Source organism: Meriones unguiculatus, chromosome 1, assembly GCF_030254825.1.
Source record: "Meriones unguiculatus strain TT.TT164.6M chromosome 1, Bangor_MerUng_6.1, whole genome shotgun sequence".
NCBI classification, from domain to species: domain Eukaryota; kingdom Metazoa; phylum Chordata; class Mammalia; order Rodentia; family Muridae; genus Meriones; species Meriones unguiculatus.
Window position 1 is genome coordinate 189,324,217 of NC_083349.1, and position 17,847 is coordinate 189,342,063.

The 17,847-nt window shown below is 41.9% G+C and overlaps 1 protein-coding gene across 1 annotated transcript in view; it reads right to left on the reverse strand.

Moving 5' to 3' along the window:
- Positions 1-986: 986 nt before the first annotated feature.
- Positions 987-17,847, reverse strand: part of Elmod1 (ELMO domain containing 1) — a 55,862-nt gene continuing 39,001 nt past the window's right edge. The window contains exons 7-11 of the mRNA XM_021638677.2: positions 15,581-15,714; positions 14,147-14,215; positions 11,084-11,134; positions 9,968-10,101; positions 987-2,447 (exon numbers count right to left, since the gene is read on the reverse strand). Coding sequence (XP_021494352.1) covers positions 2,275-2,447; positions 9,968-10,101; positions 11,084-11,134; positions 14,147-14,215; positions 15,581-15,714 — 561 coding nt within the window. The 3' untranslated portion in view covers positions 987-2,274. The remainder of the gene's footprint in view (positions 2,448-9,967; positions 10,102-11,083; positions 11,135-14,146; positions 14,216-15,580; positions 15,715-17,847) is intronic.

Here is a 17,847-nt window from a genome sequence, read left to right on the forward strand (position 1 = left end):
TGCTCTTGAAACCTTCTTTTCTTTTTCTCACCTTGCTCTGTGTTACTGGGTGGAATGCGTCTTCCACAATGAGGTGTGAATGAGAAGGCTGATAATACCAGGACGGGCTGGCAGCGGTTGTTCATCCTAAAATTGCGCAGCCATGTTTAGATACTAGCGAAAGCTTCCAAGGAGCTGGGAGGAAAATGTCTCAGCTTTGTAACATCAGCTCTCTTTCCCTGAGCAGGATCACTCGAGCTATTCTAAGCATCACACGCCATCAGGGTGCATGGTTGATACAGGACTACCCTCGCCAGGAAGAGGCAGCGCACAAATGTAGTCGACAGAGTCTGCCCTGCGGGCGCACATGCTGTGTGCTCAAGACAGACCATCTACTCGGCTCATAGCTTTCACGTCTTCTCGAGACATCAATTCTGACATACACTAAGTGTTGACTTTCTCCTTCCCACTGTCTAACAGAGGGCGCAGGTCTAAGGAGAGGCAATGGAAACGCGACCGTATGGCTCCAGGACTGAAAGAGAAAGGATGACATAATCCGAGAGTAGGGAAATTCTACCAAGCAACAACAGACAGCTGAGGGATCTTAGAAGTCAAATGTCTTGCAGTAATCAAGTCAGATTTTATAGGAAGTAATGAGGAAAAAGTCAGTGGCCAAGATTAAAGGCACTTTGACGATGGAGGCAAGTGATCATCTGAATTCCGCTCCAGCCTAGTCTACACAATGAGTTGTAGGTAAGGCAGGGCTACATAATGAGATCCTGCAAAAACTTTTCAGAAAAAGAAAATTTAAAAAGAGCTCATCCTGAAAGCATCATCGGACCTCAGGATGAGGGAAATCTCCCAGCCGTAACACCTGGCTGCTCTGAGGGACAGTAATTTAAGTAATTTATAACCGGTTGTGTGCCTTTGACCGTCCACCCACTCACACATTTGCATATCTTAAGACCCACAGAGCACAAAGACATCAAAACAAAACCCGTTCTCCATGACTGTAGAATGATATGTGATTTATTCATATACTGACAATTAGGCAGTACTCAAAATTCATTTAAATAAGCAAGTGATTACACAAACATCTAATAATACTAAAATCGATAGTCCCAAAGTATAAAATACCATGGGTATGAAATACCATGGTAAATACTATTCAGCAGGCTACAGTCATAATTCCAAACTAAGTCACATTTTCAAGAAGATGATTCTTAGCAGTTTGAGGATGATTTTGTTTTTCTTCTTCCAAGCAACTTCTTCCAGTGACATAAGGATGCTAATTTTAAGAATCATTGCATGGTATCATTGCTTAGGTTCCTGTGTTGTAACACATTTCCTTGCAAAAAAAAATTAAATTATTGCCCCTCAACATAGAAAACAAACCAGTGAGCACTTAGTCCCCTAAGCAAGGAGGCTCAGATCTGGGGAGTACTAAGGACTAATTCTGGGTTCAGCAGGAGGCAGGCAGTAAGAAACCCTTTGCAGCCTTGGAAAGATATGGCTTCTTTTCTGGGGCTCCAAGCATCATACACATATTTAGACATCCAAGCCATGAAGTGATGGGAATAAAATGATTTTCTATCCTGATGACTGTGACCCAGTTGCCACTGTGGTTAAGTTAGGCTATAGTTCTGCAGGATTTCACACAAGGATGGCTCCTAGTTAAGCTAATTTCTTATAGCCTCATTACATTTTGGTGAAGTGCAGCTCTATATGCAGGAGGAGTTTGGCTTATCATGTGTCTGTATTATTTTTAAAGTCTTACACTTTACCAGAATGAGGTTCAAGCATGAACCCAGCTTGAGAAGCTAGCAGCAGCAGCCTTCGTGAAACATCTCAATAAATATGAACACAGAACGAGATTCAGTTAAATCTCTTACATACAAATTACAGCTAGGGAATTATTACACATTCTTAGTATTGAATGATGGGGGGCGGGGAGAAAATAAATCTAAAAAAATAGAAAAGTTTCTTCAAACCCGGGCGTCAAGGACAGATGCTAACAGTGCACAATGCCACAATATGAGCAGTCCCTGGAGGGTAGACACTCCAGAAGTAGTGGTATTTATGGGGGGAGGGGAATCTTGGAATTATGACCAAGAGATGAAAATACTGTACCAAAATGCATGCATATATATATACATTACATATATATACATATATATACATATATATGTATATATAATCACTAGGTGCGTTAGGTGTGTGAGCTGTCACCTAAGCAGAGACCTAAGACGACAATGAGGCAGTGTTCTGGGGTATCCATTGAAACCAATGCGGGCACTACATGTTGATTAAACCTTCAGATGCAGCAAAATGTGGGCACAGCGCCATGTCTGGGTTCTGCAGCTGCTTTAGGATCCTCTTGCGAAATTTCTCCCGCACTCGATTAAATTCCATTATGTCCATGGGGTCCTCCTCAATCCAAAACTTGTGAAACTCGTGCATCAAATAGCCTGTTAGGGACAAGACAGTAATGAGACGGCAAAATAACGCTCCTTAGTCACATTCCAAACCTCTGTGGATGGGTGAGACCGAAAAAACCAGTCTCTATGGAGTTCCCGGAAACACCAAGATTTCGTATGACCAGTGGAGCGGAAGCTTCCAAGCTGCCTGTTTCATTTTCTGCTTTTTGTGGCTAGTATTAGAGAAAATTTCAGTTCCACAAAGCAGGAGAGCAAAGCAGTTCTGTCACCTCTTGAACATGAATCCCACGGGAGCATATTCTTTTTTATTTTTATTTTTTTAATGTTTATGAGTGTTGGCCTGTGATGTATGTTTGTGCATCGCACTTGGAGGCCAGAAGAGGGCGTTGGATTGCCTGGAACTGGAGTAACCGTTGTGAACTGCTTTGTAGGTGCTGGAAATTGAATTTCGACCCTCTGGAAGAGCAGGCAGAGCTCTTAACTAGTGGTCCATCTCTCTAGCTCAACTTTGATTTTTTGTTTTCCTTCCTTCCTTCTTTCTTCCTCCTCACCCCAATCTCTCTTTCCTTCTCTCTCTTTCTGAGCCAAGGTCTCTTTATGTAGCCCTGGCTGTTCTGGAACTTGCTCTGTAGACCTCAACTCATAGAGATCCACCTGCCTCTGCCTCCCAAGTGCTGGGATTAAAGGTGTGCACCACCAGGCTTTTATTTTCAAATATTTCAACAATATTTCTAAATACATAAAATTACATTTATCTGTGTGTGTATGTCCAGGTATGTGGGTGTGGGTGCACGTGTGTGCATGCTTATGGAGCCCGGGGGATAACATTAGGTGTGTTCTCTCCACCCTGTAACTAAGGCAGAGCCTCTCCTTGACCCCACAGCTTGCCATTTCAGTTAGTGTAGTTAGCTTCTTCTGGAGACTCCACCCTCTATGTCTCCTGATCACTGGGACTTCGGACCGGCCACCATGCCTGCGTGGTATTTATATGGGTTCTGAACTCTGCTCCTTATTCTTTACCCAATAAGCATCTCTCCAACCCCCTGAAACGTATGCTAACAGGGCTGACAGTGACTCCTTCACCTTTCCCATCCCACCTATATTAACACAATGGTCCAGTTTTCCAAATTACTCCACTCCGCTTTTCTTCCTCTTGATATTCAATTTAACTGATGTTTTAAATTACCCAGACACATCAAACAAATGTATTGATTATAATGTATCTAAGTCAGTAAGAATTGTAAATCAAGTCTGATTCCACAGACTCATCATCAAGTTGCATGAAATTGCTAATAATACTTCCTTCCAAAGCACAATGACATATTCAAATGCTTTTGTCTTTCAAAGTATTTTTTTTTTTAATCAATGAACACTCCGGAATGGAAACATTTTTTTTTTTTTTAGAATAAACGTTAAGTATTTGAAGCAAAAATCTGTTTATAGTTTCTTACTTCCCTATTTCGTTCCTTTTTTCCATCATATTGAATGTTTTTTTAATTTATTTTCATTTTTTATTTTATATTATTTCATATTGAATGTTTTTACACACATCTAAAATAATTAAAATGTGAATACTTCCTTTAAAAGGCAGTGTTATATGTTTGTATGTAGAAAACCCAAATGCAACTGCAGGCCTCTCTAAAAATTAGAAAAAACATAAGAAAGTAATCCAAGTTTAAAAAAAAAGAAAAAGTGAATGCTATAAGGTGTTCTTTGGTTTTAACTTTAGTCCTGGAGAGGACTCTGGTTGGAATCTCAGTTCTTTTACTTTCACGTATAAAGGGAAACCAGGAGGAAGGAGCAGGAGAAGATGGGGGGGTGCATAGGAGGAGAACACAGAGCAAGAGTAACAAAGGAAAACCAAAAGCATTCCCTCTGTAACTAACGATGCACGGGAGCACTGTCAGCACAGTCCTCCGAACAGCTTTAAAACATCATCTATTCATACCTCACTACACAGTATTTGAGGCGTTGCTCCCCAGTGTACACCGTGGTAGTGACCCATTCACATGGACTCACCCACTTTTCCTCTCCCTGTGTGCTAAGGCATGCTCACACAGCTAAGAACTCAGTCTCTCAAGCGTAGGAGCAAAGGCTGAGGGCGCAATTAGTTCACATTTATTTGGGGTTGTCTGTTCTGCTCCATTTCTTTTCCTTTGTCTTTCTTTTGACAAGGTCACTTGCAACCCAGTCTGGCCTTGAACTCCCTGTGCTGCCGAGGACCTTGGACTCTTGCCCTCCTGTCTCCATCTCCCCAGTGCATGGTTCCCACACCTGGTTCATGTACTAAGTACTGAGAATCGAACCTAGGGCCTGTGTGTGCTAGGAGAGGGCTCTACCAGGACAACTTCATCCATAGCCCTATTCCATTTCTTTCAGGACAATGGACAAAACTGCTTTTTGACATTTCTTCTGGAGGCATTCATTCCCCTTACCAGGCTGGTCTTGAGGACACACAAAAGCTGACTACTAGGTAAACCGGAAATCAACTCCACCATCACGCCAGTTGTCTTATCTGTTTCCACTCATCTGACCTTTGGAATCCCTAAGAGGACCTAAGGCTGCTTCCAGGCTTAGGCAGCTCTAGGAACAACACTGACAGTTACATAGATGAGGGAAGGATTTGGTTTTTGTTTTGTCTTTTTAAAAGGCCTTCGTATGTAGCTCTGGCTAGGCTTCAATTTGTAATCCTCCTGCTGATTCAGCCCAAGATTCTTAGAAGGTTCTTGGGCCAAGAGATGTTGGCCTGTGCTTCATGGAAAAAAAAAATCTAGTCCTTCTCTGACACTTGCAGTCTGCTTTGTAAGTACTCATCTCTCTTCAGGTTAAACATCTGGCCTCTCCATCCTAGCTCAAGCGCAGTGAGTGGTAGAGCCTCTTTGTCCTGGTTATTCCAAACATGCCAGGCACATTCTTTCTTCTGATCCCCGAGCCTTGTTCACCCACAAGAACTCAATCCTTTGTCCGTCTCAGTGAGTGGAAAAGGTCCTAAGATATCTCAGGAACAGCCTGGGGTAATATCTCAGGAACAGCCTGGGGTAATATCTCAGGAATAGCCTGGGGTATTATCTCAGGAATAGCCTGGGGTAATACGTTAAACATGAAGATCCACCCAGATTCAGCCAGATAAATCACACATCACTGAAATTTAAAACCTAAGGTCTAGAAGACTCCATCCTTATACATCCTTTCAGGCTTCATTCGAGGGATGTTTCAATTGACATGGTTATAAGAGAAGTGAATGAGAATTCATAATTTCTTCTTTTCTTAATGTATAGAATGCACATATACTTTTTCCAACTGGTCTTTGAGCTCAAATAAATACCCTTGAGCTGTTTTTGCTAGGAGAGTCAGGTTTCTTCCCCCCTTTTCCTTGTTTATTCTTCTCTCTTATATTACACCACAACTGCAGTCTCCCCTCCCTTCTTTTCTCCCGTTCTTCCTGGACCTTCCCCTTTCCCTGTATCCACCCCTCCTGTTTCCCTTCACAAAAGAGTGGGCCTCCCAGGGACATCAACCCAACAAGTTACAATAAGATTGGGCACAAGCCCTCCTAGCAAGGCTGGATGAGGCAATCCAGGAGGAGGAAAATGGTCCCCAAACAGACAAAGGACTCAGAGACAACCCCTACTCCTACTGTTAGGAGCCCCGCAATAACATTAAGCTATACAACCACAACACGTATGAGGGGGCCTGGTGCTGACCCATACAGCTCCCTGGTTGTAGGTTCAATCTCCGTGAACCCCTATGAGCCCTGCTTAGTAGATTCTGCAGGCCATTTTCTTGTGGCGTCCTTGATCCCTCTGCCTCCTATAATCCTTCTTCCCCCTCTGGAACGATGGCAGTGCAGTGTGGGAAGAGGAGGGAGAAAACATCTCAATCTGCTGCTTCTGGTTTTCAGTTTCATTCATTTCCCAGTGCCACAGGCTGTCCGAGCAGACTTACATCTCTCCATCTTACAGATGTGGACACTGGGCACAGCCAGGAAGCTCCAACAGTGCGCAAACAGCTGGAAGCCAGGGCTGAACCAGGCTGTCACCCCATCCAAGCTACAGGCTTCCAGTGCATTCTCTTCCTCTGGTGCTCATTTCTGTGTAATAGTTCCTTCTTTCGAAGGTCAAAGAAAAGATAACCCCTCCGTCTTCTGTGTGTCCTTTCCCTGATCACTGCACCTAACCGCACCCCGTTACGTTCGGTCTGCGTGTTCATTGGAGCTTTAGATTGGATGTCATTTTCACAACACAGTGCCTTGGCAGCACGGCATTCACCAGGACTGTAAAGCCAGGACGATGGAGCCATTACGTTCCTATTTCCTTTCCTCTAGATGAAATACTTGCTTTGAATACTAATTTGGCTTTGCCATCTGAAGCCTGCTGCATATTTATTGCTGCTTAAATGTGTCTTGGTTTTGCTTCACTGCATCCTGTTAGGAGAAAGCAGGGGCATGTGCAGGGACACAGATAATTGCAATAATATTACAGAGGAGATGTGCAGAGGGGGCCATGCCCAGTGGAAGGACGATGAATGCCTCTTCCAAAGATGCCTGGTCTCTCTGTCCATAACCCAGTCAGCTAGAGGATTGCTGCTCTTTCTAAAATCGGAACAGTGTCCTGGGAAATAAGATCCTGCCTCATGCTTCCTTATCTGGGCTAGGATTCTTTTGAAAAGCCTATCAGTTGGGTAATGCCAAAACATTTCCATATCAGCTACATCCTGTTTTCCCCTGAAAAAAAAATATCATTTAACACTGTGGATTATCTGCCTGTCAGTCCATCCATTTGTCCATCCATCCATCCATCCGTCTACCCACCCATTCATCCAATATATAGTTACTAAACACGCTCTGAGCATATAGCCATGAACAAAGCATCTACTCCTACCCTTACATGCCAATTATTGCTGGCTTTAACTCTGGTTCTTTCCTGGAGATGTCAGTTGCTGTGTGATTCTGATTTTTAACTCCAAGCAGATGAATTAAAAGTCTGTAGGCAGATCCCCTCTAACGCATCAGGGATCTATGGCTTCTCATAGGAATGTCCATTTTGTGCCTCTGAATGGACCCCTCTGAAGAAACTTACCTTCGGTTCACCTCAAATTAAAACTCATTCTAATTTCACGTACAAGAGCTTCTGTGATTTGTCTAAGATGGAAATTCTAGGACAGGACAACTTTTAAAGGGTTAATCAAACACAGTGCATGAGATTTTGTTAGTAACGCTCATGCTCTCCAGCAGGGCTCAAAGCTCTTCAGGGTCCATTCCAAATTCTTCTCCTACATTTCCTGTACACAGCTAATCACACCCTCTTCAGTTCCATATTGAATCACACCCTCTTCAGTTTCCTATCTAATAACACCCTCTTGGGTATCACAGCTGATCACAGCCTCTTCAATTTAGTATCTGATCACACCCTCCTCAGTTTCATGTCTAACCATACCCTCGCTGTTGTAGTACTTGGAGCTGCTGTACTCTCCTGTTTTATGGCCTGTGTCCTTGCCACTTCTCCTTCTCTGGCTGGGCAACTCAGTCGCCATTGCTTTACTTTCTGCCACTCATCCTTTGGTTTTCACAGAAAGCAGCATTTGCTTTAGGGAGCTCTCTCTGCCTCTCAGACTGAGTGGGCCAGGCCAGCCATGGACCTTTGCGATGTTTTAAAGCAGTATCTTTACTTCCTGGTATGTTGTACCTATTTGTTTAGGTGCCAGTATTCCTCAACATAGACCCTTATCGACAGTAAATCCTGGTAATATTTGTTGGAGACAGAGTTGCTACAGGAGTGAATACAATCACCCAATGGTCAAAACAAGAGAGATAAAATGTCACATCAGGGATTTATACTTCCGCTAACAGGTACTTGCTTTATAAAGCAGATTCATCTTTAAACACCTTTTTCATTCTTATCAGTTGTACATGCATTGTTCAGCATCAAACAGTTTCATATGCTTTGGTAAGAAAACAAAGCACCATGAAAGACGGTGCCCTCCCCTACCTAACCCTTGCTCTAGAGTTGCTTTGGCTGATTCTTCCAGCAGCCCCACACAAGCTACGCTCCAGTTTTGGACGGTTTTTTAAACCCCTGTTTACAGAGGATAAGCTCCTGTTCAGGGGCCCAGCCACACTCAATTTCTTACTGTTTTTTTAATCCAGTACCAACTGCCTACTTTGCTCATTTACTTGGTTTTCCGTTTAAATCAACCACAAACCACTTTCCCTAAGGATGTCAAACGTTCCTAGATGTGTCCGAACATGATTGATGTTCACTCAGTTTTAGAGCTTTGTCAAAATCCAGATCTGTCCTTCTCAGCCTATTGTGTGTGGGACCCACCTTGGAACGGCCCCTTTCCGTCACCTGAAGAGCCCCTTTACTCTCCTCCTGGAAAGATCTCCTACTGTCTGGGTTAATTTAGTCTTCCTAGAATTACTCTTTGATTTTGTGAAGATATTGTATGTTTCAAGAGATTCCTGATCAAGCTTTGGGGAAGTAAAATATTTAAGTCCTTGCATTCATTAAGGAAAAAGTCTGCCCTATTTTGATATCCAGTACTCAGTTGGTAGGAGAGACTGGGAATATAATTTGCAATTGTAAATCATATTCCCTTTGGGCCATCTTCAGACTTTGTAGTTAGCATTCCAACGTGTTTTAGAACAATGCCACTCTTGAGAAGTCTAGTGTAGTCTTGGTTCCAAAGTTTTTGAGCAACAGTTTCAGGTTCATGTCTTTACAACCTCATGCTAGCTTACAGTGACATAGACTTTCATTTATTATGTTGGTTTGGTAGATCTTACTCTATTATGTTGGCATTTAGAATTTAAAATATGAAAACCTATTTATCAGGCCTAAAGTTTTACTATGTCTGTCTGTCTATTTATCGTGTGTGTGTGTGTGTGTGTGTGTGTGTGCATGTATGTGAGATAATGCATTTATGAGAGGTCAGAGGACAACTTGTAAGAGTTGGTTCTTGCCTTCTGTCATGTGGGTCTTGGGGATCAAACTCAGATTGTCAGCCTTAGGGGAAAGTGTCTTCATCCACAAAGCCATCTTGCTGGTCTGATTTTTTTCTTGAGTAATTTCTTTGTTTTCTTTCCCTTAGTTTCCCCTTCTTCAGAGAGGAGACTCCTTACAATGGCCCTTCCATGCTTCAGTCTTTTTTATTTTATTTTTTCCTTTTCCTTTTCATCAATACCTTTTTGATCTACTTTCTGGGCAAGTCTTTCAACACTCCTTTCTAATCTTCTTGTGAATTTTATTTCTGTCAAAACATAGAACCTGGCAGTCAACTCAGGCTTTCTTTAGAGTTGCATTCTTCAGTGTTAAGCTGTGCTAGATCAGAGGGAGACAGACAAAAGTCAGACCTGAAGTTGACACATTGCAAATCATCTAAGAGCTGAGAAAAAGAAAAATCCGTGATGCCCAGAAATATAAGCATAGGTGTGTAAAGTCAAATGCAAACAAGCTTCCTGCATGAAGTACCTTCATCACAATGACCTCTCATTTGACCCTTCTCTGGCATGCTCTACAGAAACCCACACTGATAAACAGCAGGACACTCACAGAACGTTTGTTGGAAGTGAGTCAGCGTTGGCGCTTCGGGGGCGATGTTGTAGAAGTGTGTTTTCAGGGCACCACTCACGAGCAGATTATATGCCAGATCAGTGATGTTGATGCCCACGATTGCAAAGGAGTACCTGCAAGTAGAAACCACAAACCCCACAGTGTTGCAATGTGGGAAATAAGCACTTCAGGAGCCTATAGCCTCAGCTCTTAAGTCCTGTCAGATCACCAGAGCGGCACGCTGCCCACACATCTCCGCCAAATCAAAGCCTTACCCTTTAAATCTACCACAGAGTTTCAGGAGCGTGTGCCAAGGAAACTGCATGTTTACATGCCTCGACTTGGTAACTCCACTTCCAAACATGTGGTCAGTCAGTGTCTAAAGTTGACAACACTTTATATGTAAGAATATTTATTGCAGGATTATTTATCATAGTGAGACAGGGAAACCACTCAAGTATGCTAAAAAGATTCCTAGGGAAATCATGGTAAATTTTGGTGCTAACTAAATTATGGAGATTTTACAGCTAACTAAAACTGCATTCCTAGAGATTTTAAAGCAAGATGCATGCTGAGATTTAGTGTAGATGCAGATGTGTGCATGAAGAAACAGCTCCGATAAAAAGCTCTGAGTGGTCACTATGGACGTGAACAAGTGACGGGGTGGGCTGAGTTCTGCTCAGTGTTTCTGTGTTTTTTTTTTTTTTTTTTTCTAAATTTAAGTTTTGATGTGAGAAGAAAATACTAAGTTACTACTACAAAGTATATTTTATGTACTTTTTCTACAGAAAGGGAAACAGAACGCTCAAATTCTCTATGTTATGAATCCAGCATAGAAATACTTTTAATGAAACAGGTCATTAATAACATTTATTAATTTGTTTGTTTATCTGTGAGTGTGCATGTGCGCTCCTGTGCCACGGCATGTGTGTGTCGAGGTCAGGAGAGAATCTGAGCATTCTTTCCTTCTATGTATAGGTTCCAGGGCTCGAACTCCGATCACCAGTTAGACTTGAGATCTCTTGGAGCTTAGTTAGATGGTTCCCAGTCACCATGTGGATGCTGGCGATCAAACCCTGTTTTGCTGTCAGTCTTCACGTACAATCTCACACTTACCCGATTGCTTTGTCCATCCTTTTCTTTTCCCAATCCGTTTTGCTGAATTTGCTGAAAGAAGGAATAAATAAATGAACACTTAGCATTTGATTTGTTCTTGCTCTCTTTGAATGCTTATATTAAACTGTTAACTACATGTAGAGATACGTGCAACCCTATCACCACACTAAGCAGTCTGAAGGCATCACTGCTAAACGCAACGGCACAAGCCCGCCTGGTGGCACACATCTGTAACCCTGCCAATCCGCACTTGTATTGTTGCTTTCAGAGTTGATATATTAAAACTGGTTAGTGTTAGATAGCATACATATACATACAGTTAACAGTTTTAACATAAGGCGACATGGGAAGATTTGACGTCTAGGTCAGCCTGGGCTACACGGTAAGACCTTGACTCAAAAACAAGTAAACTTTGGCAGCGGAGGTACATACAATTTTTAAATTCATCTAAGTTGGAAAAAGGGGAGTTTTCTCGAGCACATGGCAAACCACACACTACAAACACTCATGTAATACACAGCACACAAACACAGAAACGTGGTACAGAATGGACATTTAAACGCATGTACTCTCTACTCTGAGTGACTGGTGATGGCGCCAGATCATCGCTGGAATTGTTAACATATTCCTATTTTAAAAGTGTGAATTCTGACCAACAAACTAGAGAGACACCAGAAGAGTCTTGCCTCTAAAAAAGGTTCATCTTTAAAATGAATTGAATTGCAAGTGAAATTTAAATAATTTGTAAGTATAATTTTTCTCTTCAACAAAGCTTTGAGAGTCCAGAGTGTTATCCGTATGTATTACATGGACTCCTGTATCTATGGCTGTTAAATGAAATCTTTGTCTGCATTTTAAATGTAAGAAAAGGCCAAGTAGCTGCCACTTACCTGATTACTTATAAGACAGACCCCAGATAAGCAAACAAAAATCAACAGGAGTTATTTGCCCCTTTAAAATCACACCCCCTTTATCCCTCAAGTTACTTTAGGACTCTAAGAAATAGATCAGCGTTTTCAAGACATTCCAGCTCACATTTGGTGGCCTTCACCATCAGTCTGAAGCAGCTAAAACAAAAGCCTCTTTCTCTTTGACTGGACTGTATCTTGAGGGATAAACTAGGTTCCTACACACACACACACACACACACACACACACACACACACACGAGAGAGAGAGAGAGAGAGAGAGAGAGGGGGGGGGGGGCCAGTCTTCTTAAGAGAGTTCACAGTTCCTCAAGCTCTCTTTGTCATGGCTGACAAAGGAGCCACGAGTATGAAGCCTCTGACGACCCTCCATTTGTTTGAGGATGGCTCACTGACAAAATTTATCCCCCTTCAATGGTTATTCAAAAAATATTTTAGGCTCACTATTACTTCCCCAGATCACAGACTATGCATGGCTTCTGGTTCTGTCTGATCTGGGAAACACGCCTGGAAAGACACAAGGATCCTCAGCCAACTTTAATAGAAGAAGTTCAGAGACTCCCAGTGCAGAAATATGCAATCCAGAAGATAGAGTTGAAAAGTCACAGAGGCTGGAATTTTATCATGTGATCAATTAAGAATCAATGTGATGACTTTAATGTTTTTCTTAAAGTAAAGAAAAGTAAAGAAAATGAATTTTTAATATTATAAAAGATTATAAAAGTAAGTTTGGGAAAGCAATGCAATTTAATGAACCTTAGCCAAATGGAACTAGGAGGAGGATAATAGTAACAACAGTGAAATAAACCTAAGTCAACCGATTCCTGAGTTTTAAGACTGCTATAATAAAACTTTATGTTTATTTAGCCAACAATAACCAAGTGCTGTCAGGTGGAGGACAAAAAAAAAAAAATCTTATGAGACCCAGGCAGTAAAATAGAAGGAATCTTTATGAGAAGAGCTGCTATTTATAATAATCACATTGGAAATACATCAACTGAGGCCAGGAGTGGTGGCTTATAATCCCAGCACTAGGGAGGCAGAGGCCAGTGGATCTCTGTGAGTTTGAGGCCAGCCTGGTCTACACAGTGAGCTCCAGGCCATCCATAGCTATGTAGTGAGACTGTGTCTCAAAAAAAAATTACTAATAGGAAATGAAGTTTTCACTATGCAAAAATATTTCCAAATAAAATGTCCCTTGATGGGGCTGGAGAGATGGCTCAGTGGTTAAGAGCACTGTCTGCTCTTCCAAAGGTCATGAGTTCAATTCCCAGCAACCACATGGTGGCTCACAACCATCTATAATGTGAACTGATTCCCTCTTCTGGCAGGTGTAAATGCAGATAGAACACTCATATACATAAAATAAATAAATCTTTAAAAAAAAAAGTCCCTTGAGGGAATTAGGTCATGTATGTGAGATGTTCACCTTTTTAAAGGAAGGGATTAAATGTCCTTCAAGACAGGTATAGTTCAGGCTCCTTGGCCTAGATTAGATCAATCTGGCTTTTAGCTTATAAAAATGCAGCCCATAGTAGATTAAAAGTTAGTGAATGTTTGCCTTTAAAAGTGTTTTTAATAAATCTACTTATTTTAGAAATTCTTAATCTGTTCATTCTAAAATAGAATAAAAGCAAAACACAAAAACAAAGAAAAATACCTTATTTCCTCCTTAGTGATATCCCTTCATGTATTCAGTCAAAGAAAAAAAATCAAGTAAATGCAAGTGAAAACGCAAACACGGTCTTGAACTTTAAAACAAAAATAGCCTTAGTAAGCCAAGCCTTTCTCAGTTGGCTTCAACTTCATGCTTCCATTCACCCTGTATGCCCACACCACACTCCCTGGTCTCCGAACCCTTTCCTTTATATCTGTCCCTCAATGTTCACCTTTCAATTTTCCTAAGCACTCTTGACACACACTTTACTTCAAGGACACCACTCTACATTCTAAATTCTGAAATGCGTATCTGAAGTATTAACCTTCCTGTTTAGCATCCGTCAAAGGGGCTAGCAGGAGCACTTTAAGCTTGCTCCCAGTGAGCTGGCTCTCCTGATACTCTTCTCTGTAGATCCATGTGGGAAAGAATATTTACTAATCCAGAAAGCCTAAGCCGTCTTTTGTTTTGAACAGTTACCTGCATTTCGGATGGACAGAGTCGGAGAGGACCTGCTGAGCTACCGTGGCGTCCCGCTCTGCGAAATACCTGCAGGCAGAGGGAAGGAACACAATGACTGCAGGGCCTGCTCCTGGGAGTCACCCACATCTGGGGGAAGGTCGCTGGGCACTCAGGGCACTGGCAGGGGACCACCACTCTTCTAGAGCCAACAGACTTGAAAACTGAATTATCAACTGTATTATTACCCAGGGAGCCAAGTATGTAACGAAGCATCATAGATAGTTTAGGTTTCTGAAGTGACTCAAGACCTCCAGAGGCAAAAGCCAGAGAGAAGTAACATAGCAAAGAAAAGAAGGAATCCTTGCTCCTCACCCCTCTCCTCCCCTCCCTTCCATTCCCATTCCTTCCCCTTCTGATACACACTTTCTTCCCTCCCTTACTTTCCTTCTGTCCTTCCTTTCTTCTTGTTTTTTTCCAAGACAGTACCTCCTGCAGCTCAGGTTGGCATTGACCCCATTATACAGCCAAGGATGAGTCTGATGCCCTTGCTTCTGTCTCCCAAGAGTTAGGATTACAGGCATGAGCCCGAACAGCCAGATCAAATGGATCTTTCTTAGAAAGCAGTTACACTGTATTTGAATTCTTGGTGATTAGAAAACATCTCACAGAGCTTAGGGATGTTAATAAAAACCAAAATTTTCTGCCTTTTGATGAGGGGACTGGTAATGGTGAATTTTTACAATAAACATAAAAACTCACACAACCTCAAAAGTACTTCATAAAAAATATTTGACACAGGCAATAAAAGTATAGCAAAGTTGCTAAAGTATGCCTCTGTAACTTATTATACAAATCTAAGGGGGTACAGGAAAAGTTAAAGCAGCAGTTTTAGATTTATTTGTTTCTTTGGTGTGTTGTGTAGATGTGGAAGTTGGGCTGATGGAGCTGGTTCTCTCCTTTCAACCGTGTAGGTTTCCAGGCTCAAACTCAGCTCTTTGAAGGTAGCAGCAGGCAATTTTCCCTGCTGAAACATTTCAAGGCCCAGTATTGGTTTTTGTTTTTGTTTTTAGAGGTACATAACAAAATATGAGCAGCGATAAATAGTACAATATTTTCATTAACTCTTTTTTTTTGAGTCTAAAAATAATGTTGCAACTTCTGAATTCAGGTCATCAATATAAGAGGGTGTGTTTTTGCATGCGCTTAAAGCTTTTCATAATAAAAAATTTAAAATACATATCTAAGAGCTGCTTTAAACAAGTCTGTTGAAATATAGGCAAGGTGCTGGCAAGTTTTAAAATCGTATGAACCTGATTTTCTCTTCAGAGGATATGAATATCTTCTGGCAGCTCTTGGAAAGTGACTTTTGAAAGTGATAACTCCTCTTTGCAATTTCAACACCAGAAGACTAGCACGTCGCTTTAATGCCCAACTATTCTGTATTCTACTCACTGTAGATTGTAAAGCCCCAGAAGACCCATTCCTCGGAAATCGGTTTTCGGATCGTCACCTTGGAAACCAATCTCACACCACTGCTTAGAAATCCGAGACTCCAATGGGGTGTTGGGCTTCAGGAACTCCCATAGCTGGAGGCAGAGGAAAGGAGAACCACTTGGGTACTCACACACAAGTGCCCCGTCTTACTGGTTCAGATCTTGTGAGCTGTAGTCTGACAAGGTGATTTGCAAAGGTGAACACACGCACATATGTTACAACAGCAGTTCTCAGAGGTGACACAACACCTTTCTGGGTTGGATGATTAAAAAAAAAGCAAAAACTGTTATTTCACAATAAGAGGAAGAGGTGATAAGCCTTTACTCTCATCTCGAGAGCGAGCTGCAGAATGCTACTATGGAGTTGCCGCTTTGAAGGCAATGGAAGGCATGCGTGTATATTACAGTGTTGTCAACTTTTATATTTTGGCTCCAACTAATGAGATAAATAATATTGGACAGAAATGCTCTTTGGAGTGGGTCTCTAAAATATTTAAGAGTACAAAGAAAAAGGAAAATGTTGAGGTCACCTCTTGTTCAACTCCACTGAACCCTTTTTCTAACCTTACATTAATATTTTTAAGCATGAACATCATGAATGAAAACCTTAGAGGATGGCCTTGAGTTTTACTTCTTAGGTCTCACCTGTGGCAGGAGCGAGAACAAATATCATACAGTAGATGAAGAAACATCGGCATTGTTCACGAGGAAGCCTCACAATACATTATCATCTTGAAGGGTCGCCTAAAGCAACTTCACTCAAAATCAACTGTAGATCAGTGGGAGATGTAAATTCACAACACTAGTCTCCACTGCTTTATACATTTAGTTTATTATTATCCAGGTTTTCTGAAGAAAACTAGGTTTGGCACACATCCTAATGACAGAGATAGGTAGGCAGGGATTATGATTCATGGTTCTATGTAAGAATGTTATGCTTGGAGATAAATGCAGCTCTGAGCCTCCTGATGTGGGTTTCGAGTGCTGGGAATTGAGTTTGGGCCAACTGTGGAAGAACAGGAAGTACTCTTACCTACTGAACCACTCTCCAGCCCCACAACTATTATAGACGTCCAAATATTATATTTTATTTCTTTGTGTGTGTATGTAGCAGTTATACATGTTAGTGTGTGTGTGTTGTGGACATGTGTGCACATGTCTGTTCATTTGAGTGGGGCCAGAGGTTGATATTGAGTGTCTCCCTCAACTGCTTTTATCTTACTTTATTATTATTATTATTTTTAAGATAAGGACTCTCTGTGGACCTGGAGCTCACCAATTCAACCGGTCTAGATGGCCAGTGAGCTTCGGTGAGCTTTTGCAGATTGAAACTGCAGGTCCTCATGCATGTATAGAGAGCACTCGGCTGACAGTCTTTTCTCCAGGCACCAGTACTGCAGTTTCTTCTTCCTATTTCAGGAATAGTTAGACTTCCAAATTCTCTATTTTATATTACATGAATCTTAAAGCTTCAACAGAATGGCAATCCAAAATTGTCTTGCTTTATTATCACGTGTCGGGCACAGCGTGAAGCATAATAACTATTGATAGAGAGCACGAGCAGGTGAAACTCTGCACTTCAGTGGCAGAGAGACAGCCAGGAGGTAAAGTGCTTGCTCTGCAAGTGTGAGGACCCCCAGGTTGATTTCTAGAATTCTGCACAGAAGCTTGGAGTGATGGCTCAAGCTTTTAATTTTTTAGTTCTGGGATGTAGAGAGAGAAGAGAAAACTCTGGAATTCGCTAGTTCCAGGTCAATGAGAAACACTGTCCCCAAAGAGCAAAGTGGGTGGTTTCTGAGGCCGACATCTCAACTCCACAGTCACATGCACAAATGTGCACATGCACCCATGCTTGTGCATGAGCGTGGACACACAGACACACACACACACCCAGCAGTCCACCTTCAGGTATTGTGGTTTTTATAGACACACTCTAATATATTACTTCTTCGTAAGAATCAACATTTATGCTGGTGTCACAGCATATCAGTTCAACACATCTAAAGGTATAGAGACATCAGGCGTGATGGTGCACCTGAAATCATAGCACACAGGAGGCAGAGGCAGGCAGGTGGATCAGGAGTTCGAGGTCAGCCTTGGTTACACAGCGAATTAAAGGCCTGGTTTAGCTGAGCTTATAAACTGGCCCAGTAAACCCTGTGATGATCTTTCTGGCTACTTCGGGCAGCGAGCTGTGTGGACTCCGCTGTGACTACTTCCTTCTCT